The following is a 22,684-nucleotide window of genomic DNA, read 5'->3' on the forward strand; positions in this document are numbered from 1 at the left end:
TGTTGCTTTTTTTAATGTAAATATGTTAAAGTCTCTTCTACTTTTACAAGAAGGAAACCTCCCCTCCCATACATAAAACTATGACTCCATCTTTCCCTGATATTTATACTTGACAGTTAGACTTTTAGAATTAGTACTCTACCCTTCATCTGCTAAAAAAAATAAATAACCAGCGTCGGAGAACCCATAAAAGGGCATAAAAAGAAAAACAAATGGGGGCCTGGCTTAGTTGGTGGAGCATGCAGTTCTCGATCTCAGGGTTATAAGTTCGAGCCCACAATGGGTATAGAGATTACTTAAAAATAAAATCTTAAAATGGGGCGCCTGGGTGGCGCAGTCGGTTAAGCGTCCGACTTCAGCCAGGTCACGATCTCGCGGTCCGGGAGTTCGAGCCCCGCGTCAGGCTCTGGGCTGATGGCTCAGAGCCTGGAGCCTGTTTCCGATTCTGTGTCTCCCTCTCTCTCTGCCCCTCCCCCGTTCATGCTCTGTCTCTCTCTGTCCCCAAAAAAATAAATAAAAACGTTGAAAAAAAATTTAAAAAAAAAAAAATAAATAAAATCTTAAAACAAAAGAACATAGTTGTATTGCAAGTGAATAACATTATCACTCTGAAAGGGGATGGGGAAGGAAATAAGGACCCTAAATAACTTTGGAAAACACTGTCTTGACTGGACAGTATAAGCCAATGGCAAGAAAAACAGTACATCAAAATTTTAATCTAGTTAATGTGTTTCTCACAGGGATATGGGCTAGCAGTTCTGAGATGACTTTTTAATTTTTTTAATTTATTTATTTTGAGAGAGAGAGCAGGGACAGGCAGAGAGAGGAGAGAGAATCCCAAATAGGCTCCATGCTATCAGTGCAGAACCTGACATGGGGCTTGAACCCACGAGCCGTGAGATCTGACCTGAGCTGAAATCAAGAGTTGGGCGCTTAACCGACTGAGCAACCCGGCTCCCCTGATTAGGTCTTTAATGGAAAGAATGTATATGTATTTTTTTTTTTTTTTAATTTTTTTTTTGAACGTTTATTTATTTTTGGGACAGAGAGAGACAGAGCATGAACGGGGGAGGGGCAGAGAGAGAGGGAGACACAGAATCGGAAACAGGCTCCAGGCTCCGAGCCATCAGCCCAGAGCCCGACGCGGGGCTCGAACTCGCGGACCGCGAGACCGTGACCTGGCTGAAGTCGGACGCTTAACCGACTGCGCCACCCAGGCGCCCGATGTATTTTTTTTTTGAGTAAACAGATGAACAAATATAGATAATCAAATGCAGGTTTTCTCCTTGTTGGAGAAAGAGAAAGGCTAAAACTAAAATGAGTCCTGGGGTGTTGAATTGGGATCAGAGGTATTGGTATGAACTCAGTGTATTTAATTTAGACAGAAATATAGATGTGTTTGTGTATGTGTGGGTTCACATACATACATGTATTTCATAATCCTTGTCCACCTAGAAGCGGTGAACACACATTGCCCAGATTTTGGTTTCTAAACATCATTCTGTAATAAATGGAACCAAGGCTTTGTGGAGAAGTGGTTGATTACTGGACTGGAAGGTGTGAGATGATCCTGGAATGTTGTGCCAGAGAATAAGAAAGTACAGTTGTACCTCTGAGATACTGCAAGTTTGGTATCAGACCACTGGAGTAAAGTGAATATTGCAATAAAAGGTATCAGATTAAATTTTTGGTTTCTCAGTACATATAAAAGTTAACATTTACACTATACACTGTATAAAGTGTATAAAGTGTGCCAAGAGCATTATATCTAAAAAAATTTACACACCTTAATGAAAAAACACTTTATTGATAAAAAAAAAAAGTGGAGGATGCCTGTGGGTGTCAGTCGGTTAAGTGCCTGACTCCTCATTTCGGCTCAGGTCATGATCTCACGTTTCACGGGTTTGAGCCTCACCCTGGGCTTTGTGCTGATGGCACGGAGCCTGCTTGGAATTCTTTCTCTCCCTCGCTGCCTGCCCGCACCCCCCCCCCCACTTGTTCTTGCTCTCTCTTAAAATAAATAAACTTAAAAAGAAATTTTTTTTAACATTTATTTATTATTGAGAGAGTGAGCATGAGTAGGGGAGGGACAGAGAGAGGGGGAGACACAGAATCTGAAGCAGGCTCCAGGCTCTGAGCTGTCAGCAGAGAGCCTGACACAGGGCTTGAATTCACAAACTGCGAGATCATGACCTGAGCCAAAGTCAGATGCTTAACTGACTGAGCCACCCAGGTGCCCCAAATAAATAAACTTAAAAAAAATGAAAAAAAAAAAGTGCTAACCATCGTTGAGCTTTCAGTGAATTGTAATCTTTTTGTTGGTGTAAGATCTTTTCTTGCTGTTGATGACTACTAACTGATGAGGGGCTTGCTGAAGGTTGGGGAGGCTGTGGCAATTTTTTTGACTCTTCACAAATGATTTCTCTGTCATATGCGATGCTATTTGATAGCATTTTACCCACAGTAGAACTTATTTCAAAATTGGAGCCAATCCTTACAAACCCTGCTGATGCTTTATCAGCTTCATTTATGTAATATGCTAAGTTCTTTGTTGTCAATTCAACAATTTTCACAGCATCTTCACTAGTAGTAGATCCCATCTCAAGAAACTAATTTCTTTGCATATCCATAGAAGCAGCTTCTCATTTGTTAAAGTTTGGTCATGAGACTGCAGCAATTCAATCACAACTTCAGGCTTCACTTGTAATTCTAGTTTGTTTGCTTTTTCCACCACATCTGCATTTACTTCCTCCACTGATGTCTTGAGCCCCTCAACTCAAAGTCATCCATGAGGGTTGGGTTGGAGTCAACTTCTTCAAACTCCTGTTAATGTTGATAGACCTCTTCCTTTGAAGCACAGATGTTCTTAGTGGCACCTAGAATGGTGAAATCCTTTCTGGAAGTTTTTCATTTTACTTTGCCCAGATCCATCAGAAGAATCACTGTGTAGGGCAGCTCTGGCTTTGTGAAATGTATTTAAAAAAAAAAAAAAATTTTTTTTAACGTTTATTTATTTTTGAGACAGAGACAGAGCATGAACAGAGGAGGGTGAGAGAGAGGGAGACACAGATTCTGAAATAGGCTCCAGGCTCTGAGCTGTCAGCACAGAGCCTGACGCAGGGCTCAAACTCACGGACCACGAGATCATGACCTGAGCCGACGTTGGACACTTAACCGACTGAGCCACCCAGGCGCTCCGTGAAATGTATTTTTAAAAAAATAAGACTTAAAAGTCAGAATTGCTCCTTGGTCTGTGGGCTGTAGAATGGATGTTGTTAGCAGGCACGAAAACATTAAAGTCATTGTATATTGCCACCAGAGCTCTTGGGTGACCAGTTGCATTGTCAGTGAGCAGCAATATTTTGAAAGGACTCTTTTTTTTTTTTTTTTTTTTTTTTTTTCTGAGCAGAAGATCTCAGCAGTGGGCTTAAAATACTCAGTAAACCACATTACAAAAAGATGTGCTATCATCCAGGCTTTGTTGGGCAATGTATAGAACAGTAGGTTGAGCATAATTCTTAAGGGCCCTAGAATTTTCAGAATGGTCAGTGAGCATTGGCTTCACCTTCAGGTCACCAGCTCCCTTAGCCCCTAACAAGACAGTCAGCCTTCTATAGCCATGATAGTCCTAGATTGCATCTTCTTTCAGTATAAGCCTATTTAGTCTACATTGAAAATCTGTTGTTTAGTGTAGCCACCTTCATTAATTATCTAAGCTACATCTTCTGGATAACTTGATGGCAGCTTCTACATCTCTGCTAGCTTCATAAATTTTTTTCCTGTAGTTTCTTCACCTTTTTCAACCTGCATAGAATTGAATAGCATTAGGGCCTTGTTCTGGATTAAGTCTGTAGGGAACCTTGTGGCTGGTTCGATCCTCTATGTAATGTACTTAAAGTCCTCCATTCCAGCAACAAGGCTATTTTGTTTTCTTACCATTCCTGTGTTCACTGGAGTAACACTTTTTTGTTTGTTTCTTTAAGAGATAGCACGATTCGGTTGGGGGGGGGGGCAGAGAGAGGTGGAGAGAGACTACCAAGCTGGCTCCACACTGTCAGTGCACAACCCAGTATGGAGCTTGAACCCATGAAGCCATGAGTTCATGACCTGAGCCAAAACCAAGAGTCAGACGCTCAACCAGCTGAGCCACCCAGGTGCCGGTGGAGCAGCACTTTTTGATTTAATTTCTTTGAAGAACTTTTCCTTTGTATTCACAACTTTGCTAACTGTTTGGTGCAAGTAGCCTAGCTTTTGGTCTCTTGGCTTTCACCATGCCTTCCTCATGAAGCTTAATCATTTCTAGCTTTTGATTTAAAGTAAGAGACATGCAACTCTTCCTTTCACTTGAATACTTAAATACCATTCTAGGATTAGGCATTGGCCTAATTTCAATATTGTTGTGTCTCAAGGAGTAGGGAGGCCCAAGGAGAAAGAGAGAGAAGAGAGGGGAGAGAGAGGGGGGAATGGCTCGTTGATGGAGCAGTTAGATTATACGGTGTTTATTGGTCATGTTTACTGTCTGGATGTGGGTGTGGTTTGTGGTGCCTCAGAACAATTACAGTAGTAAGCAACATCAAAAATCATCACACATCATGGGGCACCTGGGTGGCTCAGTCGGTTAAGCGTCTGACTTCATCTCAGGTCACGATCTCACCGTCCGTGAGTTCGAGCCCTGCGTCAGGCTCTGGGCTGATGGCTCAGAGCCTGGAGCCTGCTTCCAGTTCTGTGTCTCCCTCTGTCTCTGCCCCTCCCCGTTCATGCTCTGTCTCTCTCTCTCTCAAAAATAAATAAACGTTAAAAAAAATTAAAAAAAAAATCATCACATATCAGCCTTACAAATATAGTAATGAAATATTTTGATAATTACCTACCAAAATATGACACAAAGACACAAAGTGAACAAGTGCTTTTGGAACAGTGGCACCAATAGCCTACAGAGTTGCCACACCCTTAGTTTGTAAAAAAAGAAAAAAAATTGTATAAAAAAATACTGTATGTGCAGTAAGGCAAAACCCAATACAATGCAGTAGACCTATATTCATAAAAGATGAGACACGTTGAAAATACATAGGAGCCACAATGAAGGTGCTCCTAAATGGCCAAACTTGGAAAAATTTCAACAACAAAATAAAAAATGGTAGTATTAGATTTTATTTTATTTATTTATTTTTCTTATAGAACTTTTTTTTTATTTAATATTTTATATATTTTTGAGAAAGTGCAAGTAGGGGAGGGGCCGAGAGAGAGGGACAGAGGATCCAAAGTGCACTGAGTAGTGAGCCTGATGCGGGGCTTGAACTGCCAAACTGGGAGATCATGACCTGAGCTGAGGTCAGATGCTCCACCAACTGAGCCACCCAGGAGCCCTGATAATACTACATTTTAAACTGCAGAATAAATTAGATATCCAGAAGCTCATGCTGATAAAAGTAAACAATTGAATGAATAAATAAATGGAAGACAATGGACAGCTTTTCCTTACAATAGAACAACAATCAGTATGGAAGGAATGAGAGAGAGAAAATCACCAGTGGGCATGCCATGTAGTCATAATAATTGTTACAAACAAGATTTACTGATGGGTGTTTCAAATTTATGCCCAAACTTGAGAAACGCAGTTTACGTTTTTCTTTTGTGTTATGTACTAATGGAAAAATAGTAAATTTAAAGTGGAGAAGCAACAAGCGTTAAGGTTCATGTCACCTGTAATGAGACATTGACACCAGATACTCCTTGATACGATATACTCAGAAGGATACATTGTCATTTTTTTGTGTGGGGTTTTTTTTTTTTTGCCAAACATTTCTAGCATTGGACATTTTCATGAGGGCATATAACATGAGCCCAGCTTGAAGGACATTGTACAAAATAATCAGGTTTTTTTTTGTTTGTTTTTTTTTTTTTTTTTTTTTTGAAGTGTCAGATTCACCCTGAGGCTGGTGGGGAAGAAGGTGTGCTGAGTGCTCAGGCTAGAGACCCTGGCCTGTGCACATGGTAGACCTCTGGCTGCCAGGCTGGCAGGGCAGGGAGGCAAGTGCTGCGCACCTGACCATGGCAGCACATAGGTGGGCTTTTGCCTCAGCTGGGCATGGTACCCCCTGAGGACCTTCTGCCCCACATGTCCAGTACAAGGTCTGGCAGTCAGTGACAGAGCAGGGCTCCCACTGCCCAGGTGCCCCCAGCAATCTCATTCCTGCATTCCTGGAATGCCCCAAGGATTCTAGTACCATGGCCTGGGCATTGTACTAGTGCATCATGACGGAGGCAGGAGTGTGGTTTGCAGTAGGAAGGAGAGGTGTGTAAGATGATGAAACAGGTTGAAGGAAAAGCACGAGAGAAGGAAGAAAAAGTAGATGGAACCACAGAACACATCCTGAAGTTGCAGGAGAAGCTTGTGGCCCTACAGGAAGAGGCAGTAGCTTTTCCTACAGCCCAGGAAAAGTTTTACGTGAAGAAAAATGGAGGAGAAAAAGCAGAGGACCTGACCACTCCGACATCACCTGCATTCCAGCAGAGCAACTGTTTATACAGGATCTCACCTCTTCAGCACATAGTGGGGGACGAGCTCTGGAGCACAGAATCACCCTGGCATCCTTTTGGCAGCTGATAAAGTCAAACAGATGCAGACTCCCAAGTGCTTACAACCCAGCACTACATGGGTTCAGCAGCTCTTTTTGCAGAGGCAATAATAATGGCCCAGAGCGTAGGCAATCACGAGGCAGTCCATGAGCGTCCATGGGACTGCTCATCCCCCATCTCACTATGGACCCAAGATGCTGGCCTGTAGTCCTAGTCAACAGCTCAGCACCTTCAGCATTTACTGAAGTGCAGTACCTGTCTCAGCCACAGTTACAGCCCTATGCTGTGCCTGGTCATTTTCAGCCCTCCCAGAAAGCTTCCAGCCTGGTGGTGCCCTGTACTTACAAAAGCAGGTGGAACATGGTGGCTAACAGACTGGCTTCTCTGACTTACTCCTCCCTGTGCCCCATGCATCCAGCTTTTGAACTCTCTACCTCCCAGCTGCTTCCTGCAGGTGTAACCAGCAGGAAAAGCTTCCTGCTGCACCTGCATGTGCAGTCAACAGAAAAATTAGACTTTGCAGTTACCAGCTAACCAGGCCCTTGGGTCTTTTTCAGCAAAGACAGAACCCGTGATGGTACCACAAACCATATTTTATTATCAACCTCATCTCCATCCCCTCCTCACCCTACCATGGGTGAGGATCCCTATTCTGTCCCAGGCCCGGGCAGTGAAACCTACATGGCACTGGAAAAGAAAAAAATGCCAAGTTCATGAAAGACCAAAAAAGACTGAAAGTGAAGTAGACTAAAGAGAATAGTTAAATACAATGTAATGGATTCTAGAAAGAATCCTAGAACAGAAGAAGGGCATTAATGGGGAAACTGGTGAAATCTGAATAAAATCTGTAGTTTAATTGTAATATACTAATGTTAATTTCTACTTTTAATAGTTGTACTATGCGTTAAGATGTTAATATTAGGGGATGCTGCATGAGGGATAGACATTCTGTACTGTTTCTGCAACTTTTTTGTTAAGTTTTGTTAACTTTTTTGTTCTAATTTGAAATTAGAAATAAGTTAAAAAAAAAAGGATCGTAAGTATTAGGGATATACTTGGGAATAAAAGACACAAGTACAAGTTTTGCCTCTTTGGAATTTAGAGAAGCATAGGGAGGCGGATAGTTGGAATGATCAGATTATTAAAGTGAAGTGCAGAAACTATGGAGTACTTAGTAATTTTTAAAAGGGTACCTATTTGCACATTAGGTGAAATGTTGGTTGCTTGATGTGAGGAGTGTTCTGTGTATGTGGTAATTTGTAATTGAATGTTTTTTCATTAATCTTACATATTTTTTAAGTTTATTATTTTAGCAGTATGCACCCATTGTGAAGCTTGAATCCACAACCCTGAGGTCAAGACTTGTATGTTCTTCTGACTGAGCCAGCCAGTCACCCCTCATTAATTTTATTTAATGTGCTGGAGTATATCAGATTCAATTTGAAATTCAGATAGCTGTGTACTATCAGCAAGAGTAATTCAACATGTGATGATCTTATGGGTATTCTTGATACTTAGCTGTATTGTAGCAGATACAGGCAGTGATAAATCTGTTAACAATCTTAACCCTATGTCTGCCAACTAGAAAGGCTTTTTTTTATATTTTGACTAGGAAGTTTCTTTTGAAATTAACTGTAAGAATCTTGATTTAAGAAATGTGAACAGGGGTGCCTAGGTAACTCAGTCCAACTCTTGGTTTCGGCTCAGGTTATGATCCCAGGGTCTAGATGGGGCTCCATGCTGGGTGGGGGCATGCTTGAGGTATCCTCTCTCTCTCCTTCCCTTCCTCCCTGCCCCCCTCCCCATCTCTTGTGTGCCCTTAAAATAATTCTTAAAACAAACAAACAAACAAAAAAACAAAAAGAGGGGCGCCTGGGTGGCTCAGTCGTTAAGCATCTGACTTCGCCTCAGGTCATGATCTTGCGATCTGTGGGTTCGAACCCCACATCGGGCTCTGTGCTGACAGCTCAGAGCCTGGAGCCTGCTTCGGATTCTGTGTCTCCCTCTGTCTCTGCTCCTCCTTCACTTGCACTCTGTCTCTGTCTTTCAAAAATAAACATTATTAAAAAAATGAGCAAGTTGTCTGAAAATTGAGCAGTTTTGCAGCATATATAAAGGAAAGGGGACAATGTGTCTTGGAACTTTCACTAATAATTGTCAAAAATCTTCTGTACTTTCAAGGGAAAGCAAATAAAATTATGGCACTTAAACTGAAGAAATACATCTGACTGAGGTTCCTACCATACAAGACAGCCTTAATTATTAATAAGCCAGATAATTTGGACTCTGCTTTTTTGTTTCACTTTAGTTAGAAGATTGACAGAATGGCATAAGAAAGTATGTTTTGAGAGAAATTAAATAATTTATCCAGGGTATACAATTTTCTGGTTTCCTTTTCGTGCTACAAATAAATTATTAAGTTTCTCATGGGTCACTTAATTCTTCAGAGACCGTGGCAGTGAAGAAGGAAGACTAGGACAAGGTGTTGATGAGCTTATTCAGACTGTGACTTGACCACTTTAGTAGTTCATTTATTCATTTATTTCTTCATTCCTTCCCTTACCACCCTTCTGCTCACTCATCTATCCATCCACCTGTTTTCCTTTTTTATGTCATTTCAACACAAAGATCTTAACTTAGCCCTGCAACATGTGTGGAGGGCATGTGCTAATAGGAACAAAGAATAGCAGGACACTTTTATCCATTATTTATATCATCGTTTAGTTTCTAGGTCCTTTCTATTTTTCAAAGCCCTACAAAAATATGTGAGGCCTGAGAATAATTTCAAAGCCCTACAAAAATATGTGAGGCCTGAGAATAATTAGTGGGTTCAAATTAAGTTGTAAAATTGAAGTTTTATCACTTTGCATTTAAGTGTAACATGAAGGATGTTAAAATTTGCCACACCTTTTTTACTTATTAGTTCCATTTGTAAATGTAACCTAGGAAGCTATCCTTCACTTGAAGAGACATTAAATGTACATGTAAAGATACTCATTAAAGCATCTTGTGGAATAGAAAAAATTAGAAGCAAACGTATGTACAATAGGGAATATTTCTGAATATTGTCTGTATGTTCAGATTTTGGAATTACCGGTGTGGTATCAGAACTTATTTCAAAATTAAGTAGAACTTCTCGAATTTATAGACAAAGGAAAAGAAGGGAAAAATAGATGTTTAAAGTGATTATACCTTTTCACCTTATTTTTCCTCCTGGTTTATAAATCTATTTGAAATCAGGAAAACTGAATTTCAAAACATACATAGTATTAGAGTTTTTGAATAGGAAATTAAAAAAAAATTTTTTTTAATGTTTACTTATTTTTGGGAGACCGAGAGCAAGCAGGGCTGAGGTGGAGAGAAAGGAAGACTCTCCTCCAAAGCAGGCTCCAGGCTCCGAGCTGTCAGCACAGAGCCCAACACAAGGCTCACAAACTATGAAATCACGACCTGAGCTGAAGTCAGACACTTAACTGACTGAGCCACCCAAGCGCCCTATTGAATAGGAAATTTTTACCTGTACCTGCATATATTTTCAGCTATGTGAATATGAAAGTGTTTTCTTTATAGTAAAATTTATGAGTGTGTTAACGTCCAAGAAGTGGATTAACCATTTTACTTGAATACTCAATTTACAATGGAAATGTATATTGGAGACTTAGACAAAAATCTCAAAATAGTCTAGATTTTGCTTAAAATTTCTTAGAAACATTGTCTTGTTACTAACCTGTGGTCTGACACAAATTCTTCAACCAGTGGTTTTTGTGCTGTCTGTGGGATATATCATTTCTTTTGGTTCATGGACTTGTATTTAGGGGAGGAAGCATTATACAACAAACAACAGAGTATCTTGAAATTTGATTGTTACACTTAGTGTAATAAAGGTACTTAAATGAGCAATTTAGAAAGTGTGACTTAATGAGAGGACATCAGTATTATATAGTCTTCACTATTTAAATTATTTTTTATTTTTTGGGTGGAGGCATATACACTTGAATTTGCATTGACATAAAAGCCAATATAATGTGAGCCTGTTAATAACTTCAGTGTTATTTTGTAGGTTTTTTTCTTGTAATCATAAGTAATTGCTGATTTACTAGTAATTGTGCACACATATTATAGTTCAATATTTTTTTCTCTCACATGCTTAAATATACCTCTAGGACTGAGGTTGGCAAACTTTTTCTTGGAAAACGGCTAAGGACTAGACGGTAAATATTTTAGGCTTTGCAGGTCATATGGTTTCTGTCTCAACTACTCAGCACTGCTCTGACCCAGTGGTAGCTATAGACATTAAGTACATGATTGTCTTTTACAACTTGATGTACAAAAACAGATGGTAACCTGACACCTGTTCTAGAGGTTTTCTTCAGGGAGTTGATAAAATGGAGAGAGAGTTTGTTAAGGATTCCTTAGACACGGTAGATTTTTTGACTAGGCAGTTTTGTTCTTTGCAGTGGCTTAGATTGGGATTGGTTCTGAGTGCCTTTATGCCAGTGATAGATCCCACCCCTTTCTCTTTATATACAGTAAGAGACTACATGTTTGAGCTTTTGGACTCCTGATTTCTTGACCATAAGCACATAACTAACTTAGTTACATGTTGTTACTCTGTTTTTTGATTTACCCTAGGTACTTTTATTTCTTTGGGTTACTTGATTAATTAAGGTTTAGAGCAAACTAGAAGAAGGAAGGTAAATCTAGTAAGTCAATCATTATTCACAGATTTTGCATAAAGTTACTTATAAATGGTTTTGTTTTACATGAAATACAATTCCTGGTAATGGCTTACATGTTGCAATTTTTATTTAAAAATCTTTCAGACATGAGGAAGAGCACCGTCGCCGTGAGGAAGAAATGATCCGACACAGAGAACAGGAGGAACTCAGGCGACAGCAAGAGGGCTTTAAGCCAAACTATATGGAGAATGTAAGTAAAGTACTAGTTAACTAAAATTATTTTATATTGTTAGGTGCACAGTGTATATTTAATTTCTTTGGATATTGGTTTATATATTTTTTAGTCTTCCTGAATTTCTCGTGTTTATGTTAAACTAATGATTTTCTTAACTTCCTACAGGTAATAACTTAAAAGAAGTTTCTGAACATACTATTAATGTTTTATGAAAAGGATGTTAAAAATTTTCTACTTTATCTTTTTTTTAATATATGCTACTAAATTAGAACTCTTGATAAATCTATATTCTCTACTTGATTTCATCATTTACTGATATTAAAAATTCTTTGTATTAGATGATTTTAGATATTTACAAATGTAGAATAGTATATACAAAGGTACACTAGTATGTGCTTATTACCCAACGATGACAGTTATCAACACATAGCTGGTCTTTTCATCTTTAAGTATACCCACTTTCCTGAATTGTCATTATTTTTTAAATGTTTATTTATTTTGAGAAAGTGAGAGCACATGTGTGAGAGTGGGGGAGGAACAGAGAGAGAGGGGTAGAGAGGAAAGATCCCAAGCACGCTCTGCTCTATCAGCATGGAGATCTATTTTATAAAATATAAATAAAATTTATATATTTTATTTATTTTGTTTGTTTACAATTGGTTTCTTCAAATTGGCTGATAAATCTAGTGTTTTTAGTCTGTAGGTTTTCTCTTCCCCCTTTAAATTTTTATCTTTTTAAGAAACAGATCCTTGTTGTTTAGAGTATTTCACATCCTATATTTTGTTGAATTTATCCTTGCAGTGATGTTTAACAAGTTTCTTTATCCCTGAGTTTCTCATAAACAGGAGTTCCAAAGGTTTGGTCTAATTCAGGTTTTTGTTTTGGGTAGGCAAAATGGTGGGGCAAACACGAATACTTCAGATATGTTATAATGCACATGTTCTTATTGTTAACTAACAGTCTTATTCTTCACCTTTAGATGAATGCCATTTTAACAGTCATTATTCTGAAAAATATTTACTAGTGTTTTTTTCTCTAGCTGTTCAAAAGCCATGATTCCTTAATATTATTAAGTCATGACTCTCTTTGCTGGCCTTCTCTGTCCCCGTTCTTCTGTCCCTAGAAAAATTTTAAACTTTTTTCATTAAGAAGGATACGCACAGAAAAAAATACATCCTAACTTGTGTAACAACAAGAAATTTTTATCTTAGCTTGCATCAAGTCAATAACTTTGACTAAAAATTACGTGGCATTTAAATTCAGTTAGGAAAGTTTCTTATTATTTATAAATCATACTAAAGGTTTAATTGATACCTAAATTCCATTACCGAATTAGTTGAGCGTTTTAAGCATTATAAATTTTCTTTTGAGTAATTTCTAGCATTATTTTGCAATTCTCTTTTTCCTCCTTGGATACATAGTATTTGCTTATGATATATTTTAACCTGTGGTATTTGGTCTTTTGGTTGTTACATGTGAATGTAAATCTGTTGGATTTATCAATGCGAGGATATTTTATGATGTCATGAGAGTATGTGGAATTAAAATTTTGCAGGCCCGTGCTCGCTTTGGCAGCACATACACTAAAATTTTGCAGGTCCATGTTTTGGAAACTAGTGATTACATGTTTTTATTTTCAAATATTATCAAGATGTAAACAACCTATGATAACATTTCTTAGGGGAACTATTTTGTAACATTTAGGATTAGGAAATTCTTCCTTGTCCCTTTATGTACCTGAACATTTCTTTTCCTAAAGTGCTTGCTTATGGTTAAAGATGGCGGAATTCTCTTTCTTACTATTCTTCTGGCATAAACTTTAAATTCTTGGAACACACGTGTAGCTATTTGTAATAACGTCATATAAATCATTTAGGTGACTTAGGAAAAAAGTAAAATGCGTTCTGCTGTTTAAGTTGGCTATATCATAAACTTGATTGCAGACTCTTTGAAATTATTTCACAATTTTTAAAATACCACTTTTTAATATATGTTCAGTGGCATTTAATATAGGTATAATTAATGAAGGGCAGATTTTAATTTTCTCTATTAAAAAATTATTTGGAAATGTTGCTGCAATTTAAAATTGGAATATGTAGATTCTTTAATTTGAAAACATTTGTTATGTTTAAAATTCATTTTAATGGTGGGTAAAATTTTACAAATATCCAGTGAACTTTGAGAAGAAACGTATTTAAAATACTCATGATGGATTTTTTGGCATTTCAAAAATATATTATTGTTTCACAGGATTATGCTCTTAGAAAATGTAGATGATGATCTATTTTAACATTATGATATCTTTGTTTTCAAGTAGTTACTTAAAGTATATATTGCATATTTGAAGCATCATGAGATTAATTTGGCTAGAGTAGAAGTCAGCAAACTATAGCCTGGGACCACTGCCTAGTTTCATACCACTCTGCCACCGAGCTAAGAACGGTGTTTACATTTTAAAGAGTTGGTGGATAAGAAAAATAAAAGAATGTTAGAAAGTATTTGTGACTCACAAAACCTAAGATATTTACTCTTTCACCCTGTACAGAAAATGTTTGCTAAACCCTGGGCTGGAGAGCTGGTGCTGGGTTTTTTTGTTTGTTTTTTGTTTCTGTTTTTAATTAATATTCTTGTTAGAGCACAGCATTACTAGATTCTTAATTTTCTGAAGAGAAACTGTATTTAAAATAGTATGTAACAATGGAATTAAATATTTAGGGGAAAATATAGTCTCCGTCGGATTTTTAGATTTTTTTTTGAGACTAGAAATTATAGATAGACAAGTTTTTCATCATTTTGGTATCAGTTTTATTTGGTTCCTAGCTTCATAATGCTTGTTAATATAAGCTAATGAAACACTAAAGAAATGTTAACAAAAGCTCTTTATTGGTCTTGACTATTCTTTGTTAATAGAGAAAACATTGAATTGTATCAGTTATTCATTTACTTTGAAAACTGTCTTTGGGAAAAATTTTTCAATTAATGTTTGTTTTTGTTTTTAAAAGCTTTGAAATTAGGCCCTCTTATGTGCTTTCTCTTTTTTCACTGTTCAGTTTAAAGGGAGGAATCAAATGGTAAGTGTTCAGCTTGCCCAAGTAGTAAGAGTGAAGTATAAAGTAGATTTACTTGGTTTAAGATGCCACCACTCATTTCTTTCTAATATTCCTATTAGATATATTCCAACACAAATAATAGTATGGGTTTTAAAGTATGAAATAAAAGCTGATATTCATATTTTGTTCCTTGAATAATAATTTTTTTTTTAAGTAATAAAACAGGGAAAACACACAGTCATGTCTGGTCATGTTTTTCTTTGTTAGCCTCAACTTTATCATAATTTTATGACATACGAACATATTTTTAAGGGTTTCAAAGATATGTCAGAACTTCGTCAACTAGTGGTTGCCATTTTAATTTCATACCTTATTTCTTAGAAGTCAAGCTCTTTGATAATAGCTCTGGTAATCATAAACATGTTACTTTTCATTTCTATAGCATAATATATTTTTGGCTACCATAACAATGTATATATTTTTGTGCTGTGCCCTACACTTAGGCTTATCTTTATTATAGTTGAGTGTATTTGAACCATTTTCTAGATAGTACTTACTAGGTTGAGATTTTCTACTCACACAATTTAATAGCTTTTGAGGTTACTCCACTTACTATAGATTAAGTAGTTTATTTTTTATTTATTTTTATTTTTTATTTTAAAATGTTTATTTTTGAGAGAGAGAGAGAAAGTGTGAGTGGGGGGCGGGGCAGAGAGAGAGGGAGACAGAGGATCCAAAGTAGGCTCTTTGCTGACAGCAGAGAGCTTCCTGTGGGGCTGGAACTCAAGAACCTTGAGATCATGACCTGAGCTTAAGTCAGATGCTTAACTTCCTGAGCCACCCAGGTGCCCCTAGACTTAGGAGTTTAAACATTTAAATACTACAGTGTACCAGTCTTTTTCTGTGGATTCAGTTTGCCTTGGAGTAAAGTGGAGGCTTTAATTAGAATATTTTTTAATGAAGTTTCTTAGAGTAAACTTGGCTTTCTTGAGAAAATGATATTATAAAAACATGGACATGCTACTGTAGTTGTATGTAGTTGTATCAAGTAGTTATGAACTACCTTGTTTAGGTAGATTGGGGCAGTGTTTTAAGACTTTAGAAGTATTTTTTTTTATTAGAAGTTTCTTTTTGGTGTGGTAAATATTAATATTTGTGTTTTAGTGAATAAAAGAATAGCCCTTCAGATTTTTGAAATACATACATGAAGAATATTGAAGAATTTTGAAGAATTTTTATTTTTGTTTGAATAGGTGGGAATAGCCTTGGATATTTAAACATATGTACATAATAAACCTGAAAATAAATGTACATTACATGCTAAGGCAGTAATTTGATCCAGTTATGTGTCTTTTGTTAGAATTGTTCCATTGTAGCTACCTAGTATGTTAGTAGGCCAAAAGCATTAAAGAGATGTAGCCAGAGGCTAAGGGTATAAATGCCTCTTCCATGGTAGTGTTTCTCAAATAGTGCATAATAAACACTCAGGGATCTTTTTTAAAAATGTAGGTTTTTGTCTTAGGTCTTCAACCTACAAATTGAATCATTTTGTGATTCTAGTAGAATCTAATGCATTCTCCGTTGATCACAGTTTTGGCTACATTCACTAGTATTCAACCTTTGCAGCACATCTATGGAACTTAAAGAAAAATGCCTGCTTTCCAATCCACTACATATTTTTGATACAGTGGGTCTGGGTTGGAGCCATGGGATCTGCATCTTAAGAAGCTCTTCAGCTTGCTTATTTTCATTAGCAAAAATAGACTGTTAGCCATATGTTGAAATGAGACATAGTCGAAATATTGAAATAAGAATAGTAGTAGTTCAATTTTTTTTGGGACCTGGGGAGTTGAAGGGAGGGCTCAGAGTCAATCAACTTGGGGAATAGGATTCATACACTTAACAATGTAAGTAGCACAACATTCTATGTGAATAGTGTTCTGTGGGATTTTGGTGTGACAACTTCGGTGTGAAAGTTGAGCTTTCAGCCTATATGTGGACAATACCTACAGGTATTGTCTCAAATCATACATTAACTTTTTAAACTTTTTGTTAAGTATTTCATCTAGACTGGGGGTTGACAGACTAGGGTAAGCCTGGTCAAATCTGAACACTGCCTGTTGTGTTTGTGTTTTGCTTATAGCTGCTTTGCCCAAAGATGATAGAGTTGACTAGTTGTGACACAACCGCATGAGACTATATCAAGCCTCTCTGGCCTGCAAAGCCTGAAATATATATTATTCTGGCCCTTTACCAAAAAAGTTTGCCGACCCCTGGTCTAGGTCCAGATTGTTGGGAGTTGGGAGGAATCTGTAAAAAGTGACTCATGTTAACCAAACTCAAAGAGTTTGTGAATTAAAAGTAAATTTATTAATTAATATGCTTTTTTCCAGTGTTTTTGGAAGTCTCATTGAACAGAGCACCTCTTATCCTAGAATCAAAGTCCCTGAAGAGTCCAAATTAGTGACCTGAAGGTTTATTGGTAGTTATGGTTATAAATCAGAGCAAAAGTTATTAGAGGAACTGTTTGATAAGGCATCATTGCCCCACAGCTGATATCTTAGAGTTCTCAAATGTTTTCTTAGTAGAGACATAAAGCATTGTTCTTTCAAATGTTACCTTCTCTTGATCAGCATTGCCAAATTTGACCTATTTAATCAGCCACTTCTTTATGTTAGTCTTTTTTCCTCCTTCTTGAGTGGGCATTGTTTTTCTTAACTGATTTACTTACAACCCAGCTTTCTCTGATGTGTCATGTACAAAACTCAACAGAAACTCTAGCTAGTAATAAAATTTCATTAATAGATTGTTGGCACAGAGAACTGATGATAATCATTAATTACTAATAAGTAGGTACAAATAACATTTTCTGAAATGATCTGTGAATTTTTGAGAGAAGTTGCCATTTTGTGGTTTCCACGTGGCTATTACTCCTCTTCCTATAAATTATTTAGCTCTAATAAATGATTTGATTTTATTGCAGAAGAAGATTATTTTTTAGAAGTCTAAATACCTGAAGCATTCAGAAAAAGGACATATTTTACAAGGGATTTTTATAGCATCTTCATTATTCTGTGGAAATAACGGAAGAATTATTTGCTGTAGAGCTTGGTGTCAGATTTAGGTGTGACCTGGGGGGATAGGTTAGTACCTATTGCTGTTATAATAGCAGCTCAGTTACAGTGGTTTGGGCATGATGATGATGATGATGATCAAAATTATAGCATTTACATTGCAGTGATCTGCCATATAATGTTCTAGTTGTGACCAGTTTTTTTATTGTTAATGTTTTCATTTATTTACTAAAATAATTTAATGTGTTTCTTACAGTGAGACAAGAACTTTTCTGAATATTTGGGATGGAGCGTAATTGGAACTAGACTTATACTTTTGTAGTCCAGTGAATACAAAAATCAATATATGTTTATGTTTGTTATGTTCATATATACTTTGGAAGTGATCGTTAGAATTTTGACGATTGGGGGTATTTGGGTTGAAGAAATGTATCACTTTTAACCAGCTGTTGAAATCTTTGATCACTTCTCAAAAGGATTTTTTTTTTTTTCAACATTTATTATTTATTTTTGGGACAGAGAGAGACAGAACATGAACGGGGAAGGGGCAGAGAGAGAGGGAGACACAGAATCAGAAACAGGCTCCAAGCTCTGAGCCATCAGCCCAGAGCCTGACGCGGGGCTCGAACTCACGGACCGCGAGATCGTGACCTGGTTGAAGTCGGACGCTTAACCGACTGCGCCACCCAGGCGCCCCTCAAAAGGGTTTTTTAATAGTTTTAGTATTATCTAATCATTTGTAGGGGAAAACCTCAAGAATTTTCAACCAAACTAGGACAACTGAATATAGGTACTATTTAAAGTTACTTTTTTTTACAGCAGGCATAAAATGGGCAGTCTCTTGCAAACCAGGATGTATGGTTATCTTCATCATACATTATGATTACAATTAATGGTTTTTTCTTCTTCTGTTTTATCATTCATATTTAAAAGTCTTCCAAATGACTCCAAAGGGAAATGCTTACTGAGCCTCTCTTAAACTCTATACCAACTTTACCAGAGGATACTTTATTGTACTTAATTATTTTTATGTCATGTTAGATGACTAGTGTCTTTTTTTTGTCTTAACCTTCCATTAGAGTTTCAGAGAGGCTTATAATCCAGAAAAATTTCTTTATCTCTTTTCTTCTCCTGGAGAATGTCTGCATACACTCAGTGCATGCATAACCTTCTGTTACTACTCACCTCAGCTGTATCATTTTTAATAATGATTCTTTTTTAGTACTTACCACATTGCATTCTAATTATTTTCTGACTTTGTTGTCCACTAATGGATCTTTAATTGAGTTTTTTGAGTTTGAGAGTGTTGCATTTGTCATATTGTGGTTACTTAGATATAAACAGAGAATTAAATAGTTTGGTGTCTTATTTTTCAGATACCAGTGCAGCTTAGTCACATGGTTTTCAGTGTTGTTTATGGGCCACTATACTTTGGTATTTATTGAATACTAATGTCTCATGGTAAACATCTGTAGTTTTGAAACGATTGGTGTTAAGACTATTGATGTATTTTTGTAGACTTCATATTGGAATCCCATAATGAAGAGTGTTTTTCAAAAACAGTCAAATAACAATTTTTGATGTTTGGTTTTCAGTACACCTAACTGTTCATTGATCTCACTTGGATATCCCATCAGAGTATTAGACTTACAGAAGGATTTTAGAGGTTTCCATTTAGTAAGAAAATTTGGTCACTGTTTTTACTGTGTTCAAAGTGCTGAGTACCATAGAGGATACAGAAGTGAATCAAGTTGAGGATTAGGTCTTTGAGTATCTTATTTATTTTGTTAAAAAAAATTTAATGTTTTATTTATTTTTGAGAGAGAGAGAGAGACAGAGAGAGAGCGAGCGAGCATGAGCGGGGGAGGGGACGGAGACAGAGAGGGAGACACACAATCTGAAACAGGCTCCAGACTCTGAGCTGTCAGCACAGAGCCCTATGCGGGGCTTGAACTCAAGAACTGTGAGATCATGACCTGAGCCGAAGTTGGTCAACTGACTGAGCCACCCAGGCGCCCCGTCTCTTTGATTAGAGTATTGTAGGTGCAGAGTATCTGCACAGAGTGTACAGAGATAAAGCTAAAAAGTTTTGAGAGTCTAGGGGCACCTGGGTGGCTCAGTTGGTTAAGTGTCTTAACTCTTGATTTTGGTTCAGGTTATGAGCTCATGGTTCATGGATTCAAGCCCCGCGTCTAGCTCCATACCGACATCATGGAGTCTGCTTTGGATTCTCTTCCTCTCTCCTCTCTCTGCCCCTCCCCTGTGTGTACGTGTGTGTGCTCTCTCTTAAATAAACTTTAAAAATAAGTTTTGAGAGTATAGAAAGAGATTGCAAAGGGAGTGTCGAGTGCATTGAGTAGCCTCAGCACTGTTGTGGAACTTACTTGGGTGTATTTTTTTTAATGTTTTTTTAAAATTTATTATTGAGAGAGTGAGCAGGAGCGGGGAAAGGGCAGCGTAGGGGACGGGGACAGAGGTTCCAAAGTGGGCTCTGCATTGATAGCAGCGTGTTCGATGGAGCGCTTGAACCCACGAATTGTGAGATCATGACCTGAGCCAAAGTCAGATGCTCAACCAGCTGAGCCACCTAGGCGCCCCTGAGTGTTTTTTTTTTTTTTTTTTTTTTTCTTTTAAACTGACATGATTGGTTTATTATTCACTGTGTTGTAGGTATACCTCATGTCTTTTCCTTTGAAATGGTAAGTTCTTTGAATCGTACTTGGTTCAGAATGGTAAGACTTTTAGCTTAATGTTTACCTTTTTTTGAGGGGTTGGAAAAGAGGAAAGTCAAGATTGGTAAATAGAGGTGTTTAACTAAAGTAAACACTTTTGAGATGTCAAATATGTATAATAAAACTAGTAAGAATTTTTACATATTAAATAATTTGAATTAAAAAGATGCTATGAAGACATAAAAATTTAGCTTGTTATTTCTGCTTTGTGACTTCTTAATGGAATACTTAGAAACCCCCCTTTAAGTTCTACAAGGTGATTAAAAAAAGTTGTTTTTTTTTTTTAGGTCAGTCTCAATCTAGTATCTTCTTTACTTTATATTGAGGACATGAAGTTCTGTCGTGTCACCTGAAATATCAGAGTTTTATAACAATTTAGACTAAATAAATGTGAATGTCTATGGATAGTTATTATCTAACTGTTAGTGGCAGGAAACTTGGGTTTGTGAGCATTCTCTGCTGATGAAATGCATTTATTTCTGTTTAAAATATCAAGTAATTGAAAACTATATGGGTAAGTTTGCCTGTACTTTATCTTATGATATCCTGCACTATATTGTACACCACGTTTCAAAACCTGTTTTCTGGTTGTAAATTTACCATGTTTCTCAGAAGGTAACTTCTTCATTTGTCCTGTTACTGGTTTTCCTAAATTTTGCTTTTAAACAGTTGATATGCGGGGCGCCTGGGTGGCGCAGTCGGTTAAGCGTCCGACTTCAGCCAGGTCACGATCTCGCGGTCCGTGAGTTCGAGCCCCGCGTCGGGCTCTGGGCTGATGGCTCAGAGCCTGGAGCCTGTTTCTGATTCTGTGTCTCCCTCTCTCTCTGCCCCTCCCCCGTTCATGCTCTGTCTCTGTCTGTCCCAAAAATAAATAAACGTTGAAAAAAAAAAAAAAAAATTTTAAAAAAAAAAAAAAAAAAAAAAAAAAAAAATAAACAGTTGATATGCTTATAATAGTAGTTTTTCTTATAAATTTGTGTTTTAAATACCCGAATTTTATTTAGTTACCACTTAAATATTTTTAAAATTATTATAATTGAACCTGTTGTTTTGAGTTGTCTACGTAAGAAAACTATGTAATTTGTTAAAATTTCATAGCTTATGGTATACTAACTACTAAGATAATTTGTTTAATACCTAGCATCACACAAAGATTCCCCATTAAATATATACTTAATTCTTTATACATTGGAACACTTGTGCTTTGTTTGCACATTCTACTGCTTTTTTCTGTTGATGGGACCAGTTTGGAATTGCTTCTTGTACAGTTTATATTTGTTCTTTTGTTTCATCTTTCATACCTTGGTCAGTCATGTTAGTTGTTTTGACTTTGATAAGGAAATGTACTGGTTAGGAGGTTATGAGTGAAGAGTTGCAAACCAATTACCAGTATTATGTGAGCTTTAATAGGGTAGTACTAAAAATACTGTGTTTGTGTTGTAGCTGATACATGGATGATTTCTTTAAGAGTTTAGGATAAAATAACTAAATTTGAAGAATAGATATTCTTAATCAGTTTTAGTCTTTAAAAGCCTGTGTTTAGAGTTTGCTATGACAAGTGAAAAAAGATGATGATAATGATAATTTTGAAAGTATCCCTTGGATATGTGATTAAAACTCTTCTCAGCTGAATATAAATTTGTTTAAATATAAGTTTATTCTCTTCTGTCTTTTGATATATGGTGGATTATTTGTAATTAGATTTAATTAATCTTCAGTTAGAAAATCACTCTATTTATTAAAAAGCAGCAATTAAGTTTTGAATTTGACAGGTGGCACCAGAATAATCTTTTAAGATTCCTGAACCAGGCTTTAAAAATACATTGAATGAATTTAGATTCAGAGGTATGTTTTGAGGTTAACAAATGCAGTGAGCTAAGAGTAAGCCCCCCTTTTTGTATTTGTTGTTTCATTTTATTTCTGATTTGAAATTTAACAAGTAACAAAGTTTTATTTCATGACTAAAATTTGTCGTATAAATTTATATATGGAATTGATCATTCAAAAAGAAACATTAAATTTTTTTAATAGTTTTTATTTTATTAGTTTTTAAATATTTGGGGCGCCTGGGTGGCGCAGTCGGTTGGGCGTCCGACTTCAGCCAGGTCACGATCTCGCGGTCCGTGAGTTTGAGCCCCGCGTCAGGCTCTGGGCTGATGGCTCGGAGCCTGGAGCCTGTTTCCGATTCTGTGTCTCCCTCTCTCTCTGCCCCTCCCCCGTTCATGCTCTGTCTCTCTCTGTCCCAAAAATAAATAAAAAAAAAATTGAAAAAAAAAATTTATAAAAAAAAAAAAATATTTATTTAGAGAGAACGAGTTGGGGAGAGAGGCAGAG

General features: G+C 36.8%; 1 protein-coding gene, 1 long non-coding RNA gene and 1 pseudogene across 3 annotated transcripts in view; all 3 read left to right on the forward strand.

Moving 5' to 3' along the window:
• Positions 1-22,684, forward strand: part of PSPC1 (paraspeckle component 1) — a 110,750-nt gene that overhangs the window by 37,631 nt on the left and 50,435 nt on the right. For both annotated transcript variants that reach the window (XR_015254405.1, XM_025924241.2), the window contains exon 6: positions 11,403-11,508. Coding sequence is in view for 1 of the 2 variants with exons in the window: in XM_025924241.2 (XP_025780026.1) it covers positions 11,403-11,508 (106 nt within the window). In the remaining variant the exon portion in view is untranslated. The remainder of the gene's footprint in view (positions 1-11,402; positions 11,509-22,684) is intronic.
• LOC147584913 (G protein pathway suppressor 2 pseudogene) lies at positions 2,038-9,357 on the forward strand (annotated as a pseudogene).
• LOC147584914 (uncharacterized) lies at positions 18,321-21,534 on the forward strand. Its single transcript, XR_015254387.1, has 2 exons — positions 18,321-21,018; positions 21,290-21,534. It is a non-coding gene; the product is annotated as an uncharacterized LOC147584914 (long non-coding RNA).

This window comes from Puma concolor, chromosome A1 (genome assembly GCF_028749965.1).
Source record: "Puma concolor isolate L17-30 chromosome A1, mPumCon1.1.hap2, whole genome shotgun sequence".
NCBI lineage: Eukaryota > Metazoa > Chordata > Mammalia > Carnivora > Felidae > Puma > Puma concolor.